The sequence below is a fragment of the Ochotona curzoniae genome, unplaced genomic scaffold (assembly GCF_017591425.1).
Source record: "Ochotona curzoniae isolate NIBS_2020 unplaced genomic scaffold, NIBS_Ocur_1.0 contig_4064, whole genome shotgun sequence".
Classification (NCBI taxonomy): domain Eukaryota; kingdom Metazoa; phylum Chordata; class Mammalia; order Lagomorpha; family Ochotonidae; genus Ochotona; species Ochotona curzoniae.
The window spans coordinates 7,650,646-7,671,170 of NW_024466107.1; the positions used below are offsets into that span (position 1 = coordinate 7,650,646).

The window sequence follows — 20,525 nt, forward strand, 5'->3', positions numbered from 1 at the left end:
GGGCGGACTCATGACACCACATGCAATAGAAGCCCCTCTTTAGACAGTCTATTCAATGCTTATTTTTGTTCCAAATCGCTCCCCTACTATGACCCACTGGTACGATAACTCCACCTTCCTGTTTCTAGGTACCATACATATACAGTCCATGCGTAGGAATACAGTCATTGCGTTCATGGCCTCTCGGTATCATGGGATAATTCTATTCTAAGAAAGAAAAGACTTTCGATCTCCACGAATTCAGACTATGCAGCCTGTCAATCACCAAAGTTTTGTGAAGCACCTCGGGGGAATGCGTCTCTCAGACCAGAAAATGAACTCAATAAACATCCTAGTTTGCCACCATCAAGGACCCTGGGAGATCATTTGCAATCTTAGGGGTTGTAAAGAGTTTCCTTTGCTTAGAAGCAAACTGCGAGTTAAAAAGCAAGGAAGTAGGAAGTTCCTAAAAATTATATGGGCTCTCAGAAGTAAAAGTGTGGTAACAGGGTCTCTAAAGTGATGTTTAATAGGGCAGGGATTTGCAACTGAGTCAATTAGCCAGAGTAAGATCATAAAATATGGTTTGGTAGCTCAGAACTTTTAAATGTTTTGCCATGTTTCCTTGTTGCTCTAGTTTTGCAGCAAATGCCTATAGATTCAGCCCCTACTTGAGCTTGACAGGAATAAAAAAAGGGAGAAGTTATATTTTTATTAGAATCTGAATGTGGGAGGCAAGCCTGTACTTCAGCTCCATGTAGCAGGAGCAATGAGATAGCCCTCAAAAGGAAGACAATATTGAGGGGAGTCTCTCCGGGGTCATTCCTTAGCTAGAGATTATCTTCTCCATGTTAAATACCTAAAGTGTGTGTGTGTGTGTGTGTGTGTGTGTGTATTTTAAAAAAAAGTTGCCTTGGAATATCCCTACTTCAAGCTTCAACTCCTACTAACCCGAGTCATCCTATTCATAATTATTGCCAATTATTTTCTATTTTTCTATTGTGTTTATCATTGCTACTTACACCAGTAGAACTGTGTTTTCTTGGAACTTAGGGATGTGACTTAGAGTTTGCTAACTTTTTAGAAACATCTTATGTTGTGATACGCTATATACTTATGCATAAATATGTAATATATGTGATGTTACTATGACACATACATGGCATTTTTAATACATAATTTATGACCCCGGTTTTAGGATTAATTCAATAGCTTCAATCTGATATCTCAGAATCACAAATTCAACAATACAGCTGGTCTGTGTTCCCAATTGTTTTGTGGAATTCACCTTAGTGCCATGTTTTATTATCAAATTCAAGTAGTTGTAGATAAAAAAGAGAGAGAACAGAGTTGTGGAGTGCTAAGGCCTCAGTCGCAGTCCAAGCTTGGCCTGTTTCTTACTAAGAGCCGTGGCTAGCTCCCGGGGCTTCTCAGAAGCCTTGATTTCATGATTTAAAAAAGAAATAAAATGCTTCTCTTAGAGCTGTAAGAATTCTTTGAAGCCACATTTGTTAACATGTTTTATTAAATCATTGACAATAGCAGTGGAAGTCATACAAGGGGCAGTGTCTATTCTACTTAACACACTATGGCGGGGCTGTACCTGTTGCTCCAAAATTTATGTATAACTTTTACAACGTGCTGTCTGAGAGTGGGGACATTTAGCAAAGACATTAAACAGCCACAGGCTCTCGCAGAATGCCTGAGTTCGATTCCCAGTTCCAATTCCAAATTCCAGCTTTCCACTGACACAGGTCTTCAAAGGTAGTGATTCGAATACTTGTGTTCCTTTTGCTTGAGTTCGAGACCTGGACTGGGGTCCCAGATCTTGACTTCTACCTGCTCCACACCTCGTTACTGAGACATTAGGAGAGTAAACCAGGAAATAAAATCTCTTTCTGTCTCTCTCTCTCCCTCTCATTCTCTATCAAGTATCTCTCAATCTGTCATTGATCTCTTACCAAGCAATTGATCACTCTATCTCTTTGACAAGCAAATTTAAAGAAAAAAAGAGCAATTTATCATTATAATGAATATTTATTTACCTGAAACAAGAAAGCAAGCCTTCAAATATTTTAAGAGAGTGCTTCAAATATGGCTGCCTTACACACCAATGCCAAAGTGTGCAAAAGATTTGCTTCCCAAAACAAGCGACCGGAGTTTGCCATGCTTCTTGACTTAACCCAAATGCCACTTCAAACATTGTCCTTTATGAAGCAATAAGAAAAATAACACGTCTACAAATCTGTGCTTACCGGCAGGGGTTTAAGCTTCCAGGTTTTGAAACCTGTAACATGTACACTGATTTATATCCAGTGGAATTAATGAAATGGCAGAAAGAGAGGTGGAGAATATAAAGGAACAATGTCAGCTTCTATATATTTATATTTATGGGCATTCTGTGAAAGCTTGTGGAAAATACATATTATGAAAAATTATACATGGATTCCAAAAATAGTTTGCACCAAGTGAAAACCTTTCAACTTCATGTACTCTAAACTATTTGAAATGCACTTACATATCTTAGAGAGAGAGAGTGCAATGTATTCATTTCACAAAAAGAAAATGCTGGAAAAAAATCAAAGATTCAGGAAACAAAAGTTTGAAGAACTTTGACCAGCATCCCGCTTGGCTCTGGCAAAACAAGCATGTAATACCTGCAAATTAAACCGAAAATCCTGGAGTGACATCGAGGAGGCAGGCACCCCAGGGGAATCAATTCCAGATTTTTAAATATACATAATGAGGAATTATGAGGTCATCCTGCATAGAGATGGACAGATGGACGGAGGTTCCTCTTTCAAGTTTGCAAGCAATGTCAAGTTATGCTTATCGGGAACATAGAGTTAGAGACTAATGCAGGTGGCTGGAAACAGAGACAAAAGTCCTTGACATTACCCATTCATTGAAAGAGCTTCCCCCACACCATGTGGACTGAAAACAAATGTACTAGGTGACTTCAGGAATTTTGCTGTTTCTTGGTCCTCAGAGCTTCTTCAGCTCTGCCTTTCCTCCACTGACACGGGCACAACAGTGGGTTGAAAGTAGTGCCAGCAAAGTATCTGAAGTTCTACACCCGAGATTCGGATCTGAGGCTGAAAAATGTCTGAATTGCCCAATCATGGATTTGCTGGATTTTTTTTCTCTTTGTGTCAAAACTAACCTTTCTCAGTCTTATATTTTAGATTCTCTGTGAATGTGTGTTCTTACTCTACTTCCTATGGACTTTCTGTTTTAAGAGGATAATGTTTTAAAATCTCACTATATGTGCTGGGACACCAGATGTTAATAGAATCCTGAAGCATGTACGGTGATAAAGATCTTTGGAGAGAAGCTATGACAAACACACATGTTTCTTTAGAGAAGAATTATCTTTAAAAACTAGAGCGTGGTAGGCAATGGTCTCCTTTGAAGATTCCTGTATACATTGATGTATGCGTTGCGATTCCTGCAGTATGGTGTTAAAAATCAAGGTGAGTATAAAATGCTTTTCAACAATGATGACCAAACAGATTAACTCTGTCTGCCTTGAGACTCATTTGGAAGCCATTATACATTTCATTGGGCTGTAGAAGTTTTTACCAGAAACATCAGAAAATTCTGTAAAGAAATATTTCTTAAGTTTCATGATTTGGTTTAACATATGAAAATTCCTATTTATACTTCCTTTAATTTGCCTACTAAAGGAAACTAGTCCAGTGTTTTAGCTACTGCCAGTATGTTACTTCATGACATTTTTTTTTAATGTAAAAGTGTGCTATTGGTACTATTTCTGAACAGTGAAAATCAGACATAACTGACAGCATCATTTCAGAGCATCTGCGGTCCTCATCAACATCACTAGAGAAGAGTGGCTCACTGAGGCCCAGAACAAGACAACTGCATGGTGTGAAACCCTTCTAGATTCCCTTAGGAAGAGGGAAATTACTACATAAAATACTGGCATGTCTAAATGATGATCAGTGTTTCTTACGAACTTGAAGCTATGACCAATAAAATGAGCATCCCAAGGAAGCAGTTGCGGTAACAGAAGTTGCTTTCCCAATCTTGACCCACTTCAATGTCATTTCATGTTACATGCTGTACTACACAATAGTAGAGAGTCGAGAAAAATTATTATTTTCTCTTTTTTGGCATTAACTATTGAGTCCTCAATGTCTTAGTTCTTTTAAAAAATTAACTTTGCTGGAAAGGCAGGGTGACAGATTGAAAATGATATTGAGAGAAAGGTCTTCCATCTGCAAACCCACTCCCAATAAAGACACAATAAACTGATGTTGGTCAGTCAGCAACCAGGAGCCAAGAGCCAGGAGCCAGGAGCCAGGAATGCGGAGCTGGGAACTTCTTCTAGGTCTTCCACATGGGTACAGTGGCTCAAGCCATCAGCAGGGAGCTGATGGGAGCAGCAGGGTCTTGGACTGGCAGCCATATGGGATGCCAGTGCCACTGCATTCCAGCACCGGTAAAGGGACTTCTTATCATCCCTCAAAAAAATTGTCTCGGGGAGCCTGATTGCTTATATTCTTTAAGATTAGAAAAAAAAAAAAAGAAAAGAAAAGAAATACATGTCATGTGTTTATAGAGAACTATTTATGTATTCATAAATTCCAGATAACTCAAACAGTCAGTGTAATTTTCAGATCATTTAAAAGGTGTGAGGGAGCAGTGGTGTATATTTCAATCTCCGAGGAATCTACCAGACAGCTTGTGGAAATGTTTGGGTGACTTCTTTCTGTGTAGTCCATCCAAACAAGAGGACAGTCAGCAATGACTTCTTCACTTGAAAACTGACTTCCCTGCAAACATGCACAGTTCAAGTCCACAGCATTTAATAGTTAGCACAACAGAATTCCAACTCTAGCATTGGAAGGAAACCATATGCCTTGGGATGAGATGGGAAGGAATAACAGAAAATGAGGAGTTGTTCAATATTAAACAGCATTCAGTGGAAATTTCAAAATGCAATCAGGTTGTGGTCAATAAAAAGTTGTTAGTGGCTCTGAGTATGTGGAATTAGAGAAGATGGTTCTATGGGAATCACCAGGCATATCCCAGAGAATGGTGAGTGGCTCAGGTGGCAAAACAGACACCTGGTACCTGTGGAGGATTTTTCTGGGACAAGGTTAAGAAAGAAGGACTTCAAAAACGGAAACATATCTGCTAACATGTCATAACTTCATGGCATTGAGAATTTTGATTTTTCTTTCTATTGTTGATTTTGTATCATGACTTTTCATTTAAGGGGAAGTACAGTAGCTGTGAAATTGAGACTAACATCCAGATGTGAGGATGCAGTGTAGTATGCATTTCTGCTTCCAAAGATGGACTTACAATGAAACTGTTTACTATATCTTGACAATGAGATTCTGGACTCTCTGTCATTGTCCATCCCCACAATGACGGACATATGACTGTGTATGAGGAACTATATGTTAGTAGTGATATAGAGGAACTGGGGGGGGAGGGAATTGAGGAGGGGCTAAGGGAATATGGAACTGTATCATATAATGGTAATAATAAAATGTAAAAAAAAAGTGTAAAAAAGAACAATGCTTTTGAAAAAAAATGGAAACATGAGTTCTGTGAGTTCAGAGTGGAAGAAAAGCAAGTGTTTAAGTTTGTGAGAGGACTTCACAAATTTATATTTGTTTCATAAACAAATAGTCTAGAATGTATTATCCACAGTCTCAACTTGCATGAATTTTTGGTTAAAAGTTTCTGTTCCAGAACCAAGGTGGCGGAATAGGATAAGGACATGTTTAAACAGATGGAGAAATATTAGCAGTGTGAAACTGAGAGGGCACATTGAAGGAAATAGGAGGACAGGACAACAGCAGAGGGGCACCTGGAGACTGACAGACACAGGAAAACAGCAGACGCACTGCTGTGATGTTGCAGAGACTGATACCCCAGCGGGATTCAGCAAGTGGCGATCTGAACTCCACCGGATGTCATAACTACAGCAGCAACCAGTTTGGAAGGGGCTTCCACTGGGATTCAGAAGATGAACTCAGATAAAGAACTGCCCTTCCTGCTGGTCTGTTTGATTTGACCATGAGCAGAGACAGAACGGCAGATCCCAGACAGGCAGTGAGGAAACAGAGTGGATTTCACAACCCAGTCTGCCCCCTAGAGCTGTATCTGGCACCATTTTGTTTAAGGAGGCAAAGGCTATGTACTGCACATATACTCAGCTTGGATTGAAGTCATTTACGGGCTCAGTGAACTGCAACAACGTGGCATCCTACAGGTTCTACCTAAGATAGGTCCTGGTAGCTCTCAGACCTGATGGTCAGCATATCAAGAACTCTAGTAATGGCACATCAGGTGCCATTTTGTACAGTGTGGAAAAACTTTAAGACTACAGGGACAATAGTGAGCTGCACATGCTCTGAGCTTGGTGAGAACTCACTGAGCTCAAGCATTGCACTGGTCCCAAAGGAAAATAATACCAACTATGGCACCATACTGTGTGGCTCTCAGACCCAATGGCCAACAAGTTCTGGCAAGATTAGCACCACCAACAGCCTAGTTATATAGGATGCCTGGTGTCTCCCTAATCCTGGAACCTGCTCAAACTGGAACTGGGAGAAAGGTTGTACAGGCAAAGGTACAGCCTCAGCATGGGATCACAGGAGGCAGAGACTGGTGAACCAGGAGCTAAGGCCATGGTGAAAATCTAACATAAGAACCCAGACCTGGAACTCACTGGAGTGTGTGGCACAAGTGACAGCAAACAAAGAACTGTGTGACAACTGCAATTAAGTAAACTCAAATTGAGGACCCGTGGGTGACACAGCTTCGAGACCTCCCCCAAGGAGAAGAATCTGATAACCAGAAGTACAATAAACAAGAGCAAAAGAAGAGACAGAGACACAATGGATATTCCTGAAGACTCCCCTGCAAAGGCGTAAAAGTCTTTGCCAACCTCAGAGTTAACTGAGGAAGACACTGAGAAAATGAGGGATACAGATTCAAAACACTTGATATGATACTTCTTATCAAAAATGAGAAACACTTAAATTAGGCATTCAAGGAATTTTAAGGAATATGTCACACTGGAAATGAATCAAATCAAAGCTGATATATCAGAAATGAAGACTATAGTGGAGCAAATTAAAAGTACAGTAGAGAGTCTTCAAGATAGAATGAAGGAGGCAGAAGAATGAATCTCAGAATTGGAAGAGATTTCCTGTCACTACAGGGAAGCAAGCAAAAAAACTGGAAGCAGAGCTGGATCAGGCCAAAGAAAGTATTCAAGAATTGAAAGACACTATTGAAAGGCCAAATATAAGAGTTATGGAAGTCCCAGAAGGTACAGAAAGAGAAACTGAGATTAAAGATGTATCCAATGAAATAGTAAGGGAAAATTTCCCTAATCTAGAGAAAGAATTGAGAACCAATATCCACGAGGGGCACAGAACTCCCAACAGGCTTGACCAAAAGCCATCTTCATCACAATGCATGACAATCAAGCTCTCTTTCAATCAAATATAAGGAAAAGATCCTTAAATGTGCACGTGAAAAAATTCAACTGACATATAAAGGAATAAAAGAATGCTGATTAAACTCACAGGAGATCTCTCACAGGTAACTCTACAGGCCAGAAAAGAATGGAGCAACATATTCCAGATTCTAAAACAAAACAAAAAAATTGTCGGCCCAGGATAAAACACTCAACAAAACTTTCCTTTGTCTTTACAATGAAATAAAATTCTTCCACAGTAAAGATAAGTTAGAATATGCCTCTTCCAAACCTATCCAACAAATGATACTTAAAGATGTTCTCTTGACAGAGAAAAGGAATAGTGCCCACCAAAAGAAAGGTAGATGCAAAGAACATCCCAGTAAAATAACAGAAGACTAAATCAATAAACAACCCATTGTTAAATTGACAAGACCGAATTACCACCCATCCATATTCACCCTGAATATAAACAGCTTACACTCATCAATCAAATGTCAGAGATTAGTAGACTGGATTAAAAAGCAAAACCCATCCATTTGTTGCCTACAGGAGACATATTTCCCCAACAAAGATCAGTGGAAACTATATCTCATGGATTTTTATTTTTTTTATTAGTTTGATCTCTTCAAAACACTTTCTTCTGATTAAATTCTTCAATGACTTATAGATCATACAGTAGCATCATCTTCTTCAAGAAGGTTCTTGAGTTTCTTTTTTTCTTTAGTGACATGTTAGTCATTCAGTATCATGTTATTTAACTTTATGGTGTTGCTAATTTCCATTTTTTTCCCTGTTGTTGATTTTGTTTTGTGGTTTTCTATTTAAGGGGATGTCTAGCAACTGTGTAATGGAGGTTGTCATTATCCAGATGTGAGGATACAATGCAGTCTGAATCTCTACTTCCATACAAAGATGGACTCCGAATGATAATGTTTACTGTATCTTGACAATAGGCTGCTGGACTCTCTGCCATTGTCCATGTCCACAATGATGGACATAGGGCTGTGCATGAAGAACTGTACTATAGTAATGATATAGGGGAACTCAGTGAGGGGGCAGGGGATAAGTGAAATCCCAGCGCCTATGGAATTGTATCATGTAATGGTAATAATAAAAAGAAGTAAAATTAAAAATAAGTAAAGAAATTTTCTGTTCTATGAGAATAATTGGCATGATGGGGCTGTCCTAAGCCTAGTTATAGTGATGGCTGCAGAGCCTGCTGAACAAGGTAGAAGCTGCTGAACAAGGTAGAAGCTACTGAGCTGGGTACTTGGTGTGCATGGACATGACAGCACAGGGGTTACACCTGCACAAAGCAATTCGAGTCTATTTGAATCACTGAAAGAGAGAAACATTCTAAAATAATGAGGCAAAATCTGTCCCAAACTGTCCCCTCTCTCTGCTACTGCGGCACATAAATCTATAAATCCATAAATCTTCAAAAGAGAATTTGACTTCTAATATGTGACAGTGAAATAGGACCAATTGAATTACAAAGTAAAAATCTCTTTAATATATATATGCATGCAAAATTTGAATGAATATGCAAACAGTGTGAACCAGGTTTTTTTTTTTAAATTTTTAATGTCCAATAAGATGATTATAAATTTCCCATGTACGCTACCTGGAGTTTGAAGTCAATTAGGAATATCATATATGTATTAGGAAGTGCAAGTGACAGTGAGGCAGGGAAAGACAAGACAGTTTTGCATCTGCTGGTTCACTCTCCAGGCAGCCCCGGTCCACCTGAAGTCAGGAGTCAGGAACCCCATCTGTGTCTCCCACAGGAATGGCAGGAGCCCAAACAGTTGAGCCATTCCCTGCTGCATTTCCAGGTTCATTAGCAGCAGGCTGCAGTGGAAGCAGAATAGCAATGACTCCACCCAGGACTTCTATGCAGGATGCTAACATTCCAAGTCATGATTTAATCCGCTGTGGTACCTCACTGACCCCTGAAACCAACTACATTAATTTCCATGACTTTTACTTTGCATTTGCAGTATCCAAAAGCATCAGTTAAAATTTAAAAGGAACCTGCAGGCTTAGCTTTAAAAAAAAAAAATTAAGAAATTTCTCTTTTAAAAAGCCAGCAAAACTCAATGCCACGTCTTTAACGACAGAAGTCAGCTGGCTACTTAGGAACTTGACCTTGCTTATTTTACTGCGACAGGCAGAAGCCAGCAAGGATGAAAATAGCACTAAATGTGAAAAATCAAGAATATAAAGATAGTCCCGAATGACCAAGCCTTTGAACAGTGCAGAATTTTATTTCATAAATCATAAAATATTTATCACAGACATAGAAAGAGACTTGGTGCGAAACCTAGGCAGACGCCTGATTCCGGAGAGCAGAATTCCAGGTGCTGACCTCATCACAGGCTGTCAAATGCCAGTAGCAGCTTCCACAATAGTTGGCATGAACAGCACCCAAGGGAGCCGCCTGAAAGCCAGGAACTGAGTGCGGATGGTGTCTGTGCGGCTGGGAGCGTGGCATGATGACTCTGTGCCTGCCAACTGAGAGGCAGGGGCAGTCACAGCCACTTAGCTGTGTTTTAGAACCTCATCAAAGCAAAAAGCCACAACTGCTGCTCTTGGCCCCTGACAAGGGAAACCAAACTGCATTTCTAATTGGAAAGGGGAAATTGTGGGCAGAGAGAATGACCAACTGAATCCCATCCAGTGGAACAGTGCGATCAGGGTCAGTCTTCAAGGCGAACAAGGCACTCATTTCAGTGCATCTTGATACATAAACCATCAGAATGAGAACAAGTGTGTGTGTGTGTGAGAGAGAGATTGGAGACACCAACCAATGCATTGCTACAACAAGGTTTTCTTTCCTTTTGGCCTCAAAATAAATAATGAAGTGAGAATGTTGCAGACAGATCATCACAGCTCAAACACTCAAGGAGGGTCATGGCTTTGGCAAGTGTTACTTTTCCTGTTGCTTACAAGGTTTCTGCAGAAACCTTGGTCCTGGAATGGCAAGCTTTGTCATTTGTAAATTGAGAATAATACCAACATAATCTATTTTGCTTGACAATGGAATTAGCCACCATAGAAATTGTCTGGAAATTGCTGGGAAAGGTGAGGGGGGTCCATGTCCCCTTTCCTCTGTTTCTAAGAGAACAACACAGATTCTAAACTCTTTTTTTCCTCTCGTTGACCCATCTATTGAAAATGTTAATTCAAAGAATCAAACCAATGAGTTGTCTTGGCAACTGTGGTGACATTTTTGGTGGGTTACTATCTTAAAATCCTAAAGAACACCCCCCCTAGTACTAAGCCGATGAGCAGTAGTGAGCTGATGGCAGGAAGAGCCACTGTCATAAAGCATTATGGTCTGAATCTAAACGAGCAAGGTTAGCAGAAAGTGGGAAAGTGGTTTCTTCTTCCTGTGAATAAACGTTGTGCTTCCAAAGAGGATAAGAGGAGGACATTGTTCAGTGTTTTACATTAAGTTTCATCTCCTCCCATGTAATTATTGAGATAAGTAGCTCTTGAATTATTAAGAATAATAAATAATTAGATGGAAACAGAGTAACTATCACTAATGACCTATTCATTAATATGCTAATAGTCAGCTATTTCATCATGGAAAGAAATTAACGAAAGATAGAAAACTTTATCAAATAATAAGCCAGCAAGCTGCATATTGTGTGTCAGTTAATTAAAAATATATATGTCTGATACTTTGGAAACTTCAGCAAAGAACTTTGCCTATAGAGTACAGAAGCAGTTCAGAGCTAATAGGTACTGTGTTACAAACAAAGCGCCCTCATGCCTCTTTAGTCAAAGTTTGTTTACTCTCAGAAAAACTTGACTTCCTGTGTCTGAGGAAAATAAGCTTATAAAAAAGATGAAAAGGTTTCTATAGAGCATAGTAATAACGGGATGGTAACAAACTGAGTGCTAATGAATCAAAAACATATGGATTACACTTAACTTCAAATAAAAATCATTTCAGAATTAAGGGGGAAGTATTTAACAAACTATAATAGACCTTTGTCAATCCAAACATCTGTGGTGTCTCCAGAAATGTTCTGCTTATTATTTCCTTTAGTTATTGTCTATCGTTTTCATTTTATAGAAGTGATCAATTTCTGGCCAAAGGCCCTTTCAGAAGTTCCATGTTACAGAGGGTAAGTATAAACAGACATCACAGAAGTTTAGATATTTAAAAAAGAGAAACGAGTTGAGGGAGACATCTGTATCAATGAATAAAGTACACTCTTAAGACAGAACGTTTTCCTGCTTGCTTATCATAATTAAAAACAAAACCAAAATCTCCATTCATGTCCTCAGGTTTTTGTATATTTATTTTTATACATGCTAAGATTTATATTCAAATTGAGTCATTGTCAACCTATCCATTGTATCTGAATTGGAGTTTGTGCAACATTAAGAGGAGTTTAATTACAGCCCATACTTAGTTCAGAATAGACACTTTGTAACTAAATTGAAACCTCTTTACATAAGATCACTAAAGTCACATTGTTTAATCCTGTGCATTTTGGAATATAAAATGTATCCATTCATGAATAAAATGAACATTATTTTTCAATACTTCAATGACTTCACATTAATAAGCAGTTCACTGACCTGGTCAGTTTGTTGCTTCTGTCCTTTTCATAATCAAGTTTCACTATTCAGTCTATTCAGAATTCTGATCAGGAATCCAAGATGTTTATTCATTATTTGTGGACACTGAATTAAGTGTCTGGCACTTAGTTTCAAAGCCTCTCAGTTGGTTTAGAGGTGGGAGCCTCCATAGATATAGTGGAAGAGTATAAAGTTCCACCAGGATCTCATCAGGATACTAATCGTGTTAAGCGTTGTGCTTCTGCGTGTCCTCCTTTTGTCCCTTTGCTAATTTAGAAGTGCTTCTGTTCTAAATGAGTTAAGTTACTGTTGTGAATATTCTACAACCAAAGCAGCCTGTACGTGGACTTGAAACAGTGACTATCAATCGTTCATTGTTTCGTGGTCACCAACTTCTATTTCAGGATCAGTCTTGACTTGTGGCTTCCAGGGACACATGCCCCCGTATTCCACTCCTAATTTCAGATTTCTCTGGGCCCAATTTGACTTTTTATTTACCTGCGTGCAAGTCCCCATCAAGTTTGTGAAGTGCCTTGAGCCCATCATTCCCATGCAAGTTGGGTTGATGAATACTTGGTATGTATGTACATGACTGAGTGAGTGAATTGAATTGATAGCTAGAAACTCTGTGGATAATTTAAACATTTTGATGAATAAACATAACTTTTAACAAAAGAAGAAAGAACGATATGTACGTAAAACTATTTATCTCCCAAGGGGTAAAAGTTTTCAGTAGAGCTTTAAAATCAAATAGATTTGGGCCCGGCGCGGTGGCGCAAGTGGTTAAGGTCCTCGCCTTGCACACCCGGGATCCCATAAGGGCACCGGTTCTAATCCAGGCAGCCCCGCTTCCCTTCCAGCTCCCTGCCTGTGGCCCGGGAGAGCAGTCAAGGACAGCCCAGAGCTTTGGGACCCTGCACCTGCGAGGGAGACCCGGAAGAGGCTCCTGGCTTCGGATTGGCATAACATCGGCCATCGCACTCACTTGGGGAGTGAATCATCAGACGGAAGATCTTCCTCTCTGTCTCTCCTCTCTGTATATCTGCCTTTCCAATAAAAAAATAATAAAAATAAATCTTTGAAAAAAAATCAAATAGATTCATAAGAGCTCAACTCAAATACAACTCAGTGTTATAAGAATGAGTTACTTCTTTGCATTAAAACTTCTCATTGGCTGTGAGAAATCCAGGGCTCTTTCTAGTGCTCAGTTTCCAGTTCTCCGTCTACCTCTCTTGCAAGATCTTTAGTTTTTTGGCCCTTTGTTTTTAATCAAAGCAAACTGCTTTCAGTTTATAAACTTATCAATTTTTTAAAAAAGAAACTTAGCTGAATATTGCATGTTTAAAAATATTTAAAACTGAAAGTCCAAAAGAATTTATGGGAACTCAAGCACTGCTTTTATATACTGTAGATTTCTTCGAACATTTGGAAACCACTTCATAATGCGTGTCACTTTTTTGCACCAACATAAAATTAATGGCTAGCTCCATTTTCCATGAAGTTTTAGAATCACCCTTGTGTTTGCGGTCTCTTTTCACATGAGAAAACATAAGTCTCTCAATTCTCAATCCTCATTTACATCCTTCAATTTTATTTGCTGGACTACTGTCCTGCCTTTCATAAGGGCAATTCTAGCTTCTCCCCTTACTCCAATCATGCACTTTAGAAATAACCACTGTTGCCTGGAAAAGATGCAATCATTCTGAGATATCATTTGCACTATGCTGTGCAGAAAAGATTCAATACTAAGGGTGATTCGATACTAAGGGTGTGTTCACTTTTTAAATTAGCTACTATTACTTAAACATCAGAAAATATGCATAACCTTCACAATAGAATTTCACCGAGAAGGAGCTACAGATCTCAACACTTTCTGTCATTGCAGTCCTGAGCCATAAAAATAACAGAGAAGTAGACAACACTTACAAAAGTGGAAAGGGCTTGCTTCTCGCGTGTCCTTGTTTCTCCATATACGTAGATGGCAAGAAATGGGCAGTTCCTTTACAGAGTCTCAGCTACCAACTAACAAAAGCATTGTTCATTGTATGTGGCTGTTCTTGGATAATACACAAAGCAGACGTGTTAGGTTTTATGTTTTCCAATGTTGCTCTTGGGTGGATCTCTAAATGTACACACCGTTGTCCCATGACGCACAACCTGCTTCAGTCTTCCATCTTGACTTAATACCTTGCTATTTTTATGAGCGTCAATCGCCCATTTCAAAGTGGTAGTTTCTTTAAGAAAATAATTACAGTGTAAATTAGTCTTCAACAAATCGTAAGGCGCATTTTGGAATTAAATGCTTAGACTTGGAAGCTTTGCTTCCTGATATGTTTAAAACGGTGTGTAGGTTTAACCATAGCAATTCAATCCATGTACTTAGAAACATCATCCTTGCTGTTACTAATCAAGATCCTACGGCACAAATTTATTAAAGGTATACGTTTGCAGGGGATAATAATTGGGTCGATAATATTAAATTCATAGGCTCATTATTTAATTGCAAGGGCAGATTATGAATACAGCGTCTAAAATGTATTTTAATGAAAAACACTACATCCTGACCCAATCCTATCAACCTTCTGCTATCTAATTAAGGATGCAAAAAATCATTAGAGTTGCAAAATATTAGTTCCAGCTCCATCAGGCTGTGAGCTGCCCCTTCATGAATATATATTTTTACACCATGATAAATAGTTAATGAGGTAAAAATGACAAAATTTGCATGTAGGCAAATTAGTCTAATAAAATGATGTCTTTTTTGACTAGTGAAAGTGACCTTTTCCTTATAAAAATGGCTAAAATACTTTGAAATTATCATCTGGCTCTCATGGAACAAGGGAAAAATTGTATGTGTGTACAGTATAAAAATAATAAAATGCAATAATCCCGAATTTTCATCATACTGTAAATGCATTCTGTGCATTTGCATTCATCAATTTAATAAAAGGAAATTAAGCATTTTATAAAGTGTCCATTTATGGGGGCAATTTTTTTTCCAAGTTCATAAAATGGGAGGCATTTGCTTAATAGCTAGCACTGTGGCAAACATCTCAAGCAATTTTTAAAGCACATGGATTCTAGACTACTTATTTGAATACACTTTTGTATTAAAATTTCTTTTCCATTGTTAATTTGATATTTTAGGTAATACGATTGTTCTCAATTAAAGCAACTTTATATCTAAAGATTGCAACGTATATTATTCAACAGGCAGGTAAACCTTGTTTCCTATTGAAATAAACTAAACAAGCAGTGAGAAGCCAACTTAAGAGAAATAGCTCGTGATAACTAATCATAATGAGAAGGAGGCGTTCCAGACCATGACAAGAACAATAAATTAAATAAATACGCATACTATGCACTCACAGCTTGGAATATTTGGATACGCTGAGCTGTCCTAACACCAATGCTAAGAAATAACAGGCGATCCACAGTTTTCTGATGATTTTCATGAGCCTCTTCGCCTGATGAAGACTAAGCCTATTCATCTTGTATAAGGAATGCCCACCATCCATCTCGATACATGAGCTTCTTAAAATGCATCTTAGTCAAACTAACTGCATTTTAACAACAACAAAAAAAAATATTAATCTTAGGCAAAGTGTTTCTGAAGGCCCCGATGCCTTTGATTGCATTTCAACAATTATAGCTAAACACATTTTCATTTCTTTGATTCATTTCAAAATTCACTGATGGAATTATAGACAGCACTGGGTTTGAATTCTTCTCTTTTGAACATCATTTTACAAAGGGCATACGTTCTAAATTTAAAATTAAGTGCTTTCACAGCACCCTTTACTACCATAAGCATCTACAAGTCAGCTTCTCTCCAACTCGTTCTTCATCTTTCACTCTCCCTCCTTCTTTGCCAACAGACTTCGTAAAACATGGATAATTTTGTTTTCCCCTGCTGTTTTTGAATGCTATTGTTCACACAATTTTAATGTAAAAACTTCAGATTACCTCCAAGTTCAGAAGCTCCCAGATGGTAAAACAATGAAATAAATCCATTCTACTCAATCTGGATTTAATGAAGACACTGAAATCAACCTCAGAAGAAAATAGCCTTTGCTTTTTTTTTCTTAAAGGGAGGATAATTTTAGTGGTTTTGGAAATTTACAATTAGCGACTTTACAGTTAATGATTATTTAAAGAGAAATAATAAATCAAAGTTAGTATATGGTGAAGTACTATTTGCTTTGGTTCAAATTAGAAACAATAGTCTTGGCAATGCTCATTATGATGTTACATCTTAACTACCAATTAAGCAGAATTCAAGATGTATCAATTGCATTATCAGTGTTCATGTAGAACTTCTTTTTAAGATTTATTTATTTATTTATTTTGAATTGGAGAGTCAGGTGTGCAGAGAGGAAGATCTGCCATCCGATGATTCACTCCCAAGTGGCCTCAATGGCCATTGCTGAGCCGATCAGAAGCCAGGAGCAAGGAACCCCTTTCCGGGTCTCCCACAAGGGTGCAGGGTCCTAAGACTTTGGGCTGTCCTTGACTGCTTTCCTGGGCCACAAGCAGGGAGCTGGATGGGAAGTGGAGCTGTGGGGATTAGAACCAGCGCCCATATGGGATCCCAGTGCGTCAAGGAGATGCCCTTAACCATTTTGCCAGTGCCCATGTGGAACTTTTTAAAAAGCTGATATTTAAGTCTGTTTCAGGAAGAGGAAAGGATGAGATATATGTTCATTAAACATGTTCAGTTATTCACCAATTCATATAAGCATTCCTTTTTACACAGTAAACGGGATCTGTATTATAGAAATAAAGAGGTCAAGGACATAAAGATGAGGAAGCTACTGTTCTCGTTCCATGAGAGAGTTTTTAGTCTAGAAAGAGAGAAGCATAAGCAGGTAATTCTTGGATTGTGCATTGAATACTAGAAGAACCAGGCTAAACAAATGGTTCTTCCTTGGGTGGGTGCCTGACCCAGCCCAGGCTTTTGCAACCTTTTCAGGGATAAGCCGACAAATGCAAAATCAATCTCTCTCTCTCTCTCTCTCGCTCTCTCTCTCTTTCTTTCCATGAATAAAATCAATACATAGGAATTTTTTAAATGGTAATTTTTGATTCACCTTTTTAGAATTCATCATTTTTTCTCATTGTTTGTCCTTTCGATGAACTGTCTGAAGACTCCCTCCTATGCAATAACAAACGGTATACTGAAGAAGGTATATTGAAGAAAACAGAATCAACCAGATTTTATAAAATGCGAGAAAAGTCTAGGAAACATGGACAAGCGTAGAAAAGCTGAGTTGGGACTTTTATAATTCAAAATGGATGATAGTATCACACAGAAGAGATGATAAGGGTGCAAATGTTACTTTTCGTGATATAGGTAGAAGGCTCATGCCAACTAACTAGATCATACCTGTCAAGGAATTGTGCTTGGGTCTTACTCGATTTTAGATTTTATCCTTGGGTCATTCATTTGGGCGGCATTAAGTCTGTTACTGGATTATATCGTTTGAAACTTAGAAGGGAGTTGTAACTAACAATATGTCTGAGACTCTTCGACGAGGTGGAGGGAACCTGATATGAAGTTAACAAAAGAGCAGTCTAAAGGAGAGAATTCATCATGCACAAATGTTGGAGTAATTGGAGACAAAGAAGAAATTTCTAAGAGGAATGACTACAAGGATGAAGAGAATACGTCTTCCCATGAGAAACTGTTGTCACTAGCATTTTTGTTTTGTACTTTCACAATCTCTGTGAAGTTTTGCCCAACATGCGTACAGCAAACACTACTAACTACTTATATAAATAATAATGTCAAGCTAGGAGAGCCACTTGGTATAGTACCTTACTTCAGCAAATGATAACAAAATATTTTATTGTTTTATGCAGAGCCAGGGGAGAAGTTGGAAGGTTTCAAACATAAAGCAACAACACGTATTTGAGGAAATCGGCCCACAACATTTTGTACATACTTCTGAATTACTGCAACGATACATGTAAATATAAACTATGTAACATCCAGCTTCTAGATCTGTAAAATGCCAACAGCCAAACACACAGTAGTAAGCACCTTCAAGAACAACATTTAGGAACTCACCAATTTGCCCAATTCTTTGCAGATGCGGACCTGTGTGTTGTCAAAAGCCAAATGCGTTTCAAACTAACTCACCTTCCTCCTCTCGCCATTCATTCCTCTCCATTGCTCAGATCTCTTCACTATATAACTTAGCTCCTGGTTGGAAATTTCCAAGTCATGCGGCATAAAGAACTTGTTTTCATCACTGTGGATGCGCTGAAATGCATCTAATACCCATGAATGGGTGCGTAACCTACAAACAAAATCATTTGTTACTTGCTTCTTCACTTTTATCAAAGCATACTTACTTCATTCTACTGAGAGTTAAATAATATCCAATTCCTCTATTGAGCTCATTGTTACACCAGTCTGGGAGAGGAATACAGTTATTTCATGTACATCAGCTATGGATTTTTCTATCCCTAAGTAATACTGATATGAAATTGAAAAAATATTTAGCCCTTAATTTCAAATATGAAATCCAAATGAGTTCAAATGTGAAGGATTTCTCCAAATTTAAATGTGATCTCTTTGTTTCTCTGTAAAGTACCTCAGCGTCTCTGGACCAGTTGAGCCTGCATAAAGCTGTCACGTGGTTGATTGTCTTCCAGTTGGATGACAAATGAACCAATTTGCTGATCTATCTAACCTGAAGATCTCTTGATTCAGTCTTTCCCCCTTTTTTAAAAAAATAAATTCAAATATTAATTTAAAAGAGTTCCATTTTATTATGACACTAACAAACTGGCAGTATCATCAAAAATTAGCATTTGATATCGCTAAGTAACATTTAGGTCAAAGTCCATGTTTTATCTTATCCACTGACTACAGCAACAAGCAGGCAAGAGAACGTCTACTGTATCCCTAATTTTTAGTCCTCTTGCTAAGATGCCATTTGTTTTTTCAAAATTGTGCACATTATTGAAATGTCAGAGAAACACTCTCTTAATTTTAACATACATGTAGCCCACCACATACACCTGGAACTGTTTAAGAAACACAGGACTGAATCTGTAACAGTCCGTAGGAACAATCCCTTTGAGAAGTAAACTGTACAGAAATATTCAAGACACAACATTGGACCCTCAGGACTTAGACGATCCATGGAGGTGACTTGCTACACATGTGAAGTTGAAACTAGAAGCGTTTTGCATCAATGACGAGGAAAATTATATGAGTACTTCTGCATTTAGTGGACTAGACACACAATCACAGAAGTTATTTCCTATAACAATGGCAGTCAATCTCACATTGATTATTAGTTAACCTAACCTTAATTTTATTTTTCACATTTTAATTCACTAAGGTAAAAGTGTACCTTCCTGTTTGTAGCAGGAAAAGAATGAAAACTCAGAGGTAACTCCTAAGTTCGTTTCATTCCCTCAGGCTGATGCTTTCCTTAATAATGGATACCAATTCTATGTCTGAACACTTGTTATAGTACTGAAACAGACTTTTTTAATGTAACCGCAGGATAAGATTTTTTCAAAAATTTTTTTCAGGCTATTTTTTGCAGTCATCACAATGAAAGTAAAAAGAAGGTAACCACTTAGCATAGCTGCTGGCCCACCAGCCATGTGGATGGCTGCCGTCTTGCACGGCAGCTACGGTTCTTGCAGTGTGTGCAGAGTCTAGCATTGCCATGCGGATGACTGACTAGTTACCACGTTCAACAAGAACTAGTCTTCACCATTCTCTTAAGTGTGGTCATGTAACATTCATCTTTTCATTTAACGGTGGTAAGATTTAATGTAAGATCAAATGACAGTCAGCTCGCCTCCATGAACATTTCTAAATGAAGATTTTAGGCACAGGATTATCAGCAGTGCAATTAACTCTGAATTAATTAGGAATCACAGTTCTGTTTCTACTGCTTCTGTTCCTTCTGCCCAGAAAATATCTGTCTTTTTAAAATTTTCTTTCTCCTTCATTCTGTGAAGGAATAATTATGTGAACAGCAAATCCTGGAACCACAGGAGAGTAGCCAAATGCTAGAGGAAAACAGCACATTGCAAACAGAAAACTGTGCAAAGATGAGCTGCTTTAAAAATCATTTCTCTTGTCACTTTGGGTGGCATTTTCCAGTGAAAAGTTGCATAGTGGATTGTTAATGAATCAATTTACCAACCTTTTTAGTAGTTTTCAACATAGTTTACAACTCATAAAGCCAGTTAAGACAGGCAAAGAGAAAACTGTAAGCCAAAATAAAAAGAATAAATCAAGCATTGATGATTCTGAAATTATTCTGTTCATAAAAATCGACCTAGAAAAATAACATGTACCCAAAACTCAATCACTTAATCCTTATGGCTAGAAAGATATTTGTTCTTTTTACTTTTTATTTATGTTTTAAATTTTATTTTTGATGATGCTTACATAGTTGATGGGGGTGGGGAAGGTAGAGGATTAGGGGACAGTGGGTGAGACCAT

The 20,525-nt window shown here is 38.2% G+C and overlaps 1 protein-coding gene across 1 annotated transcript in view; it reads right to left on the reverse strand.

Moving 5' to 3' along the window:
- LOC121158981 overlaps nt 1–20,525 on the reverse strand; it is a gene marked incomplete at its 5' end in the record, with an annotated part of 260,310 nt that overhangs the window by 40,954 nt on the left and 198,831 nt on the right. Inside the window, one exon of the mRNA XM_040983966.1 lies at nt 18,189–18,348. Within this exon, the coding sequence (XP_040839900.1) occupies nt 18,189–18,348 (160 nt within the window). The remainder of the gene's footprint in view (nt 1–18,188; nt 18,349–20,525) is intronic.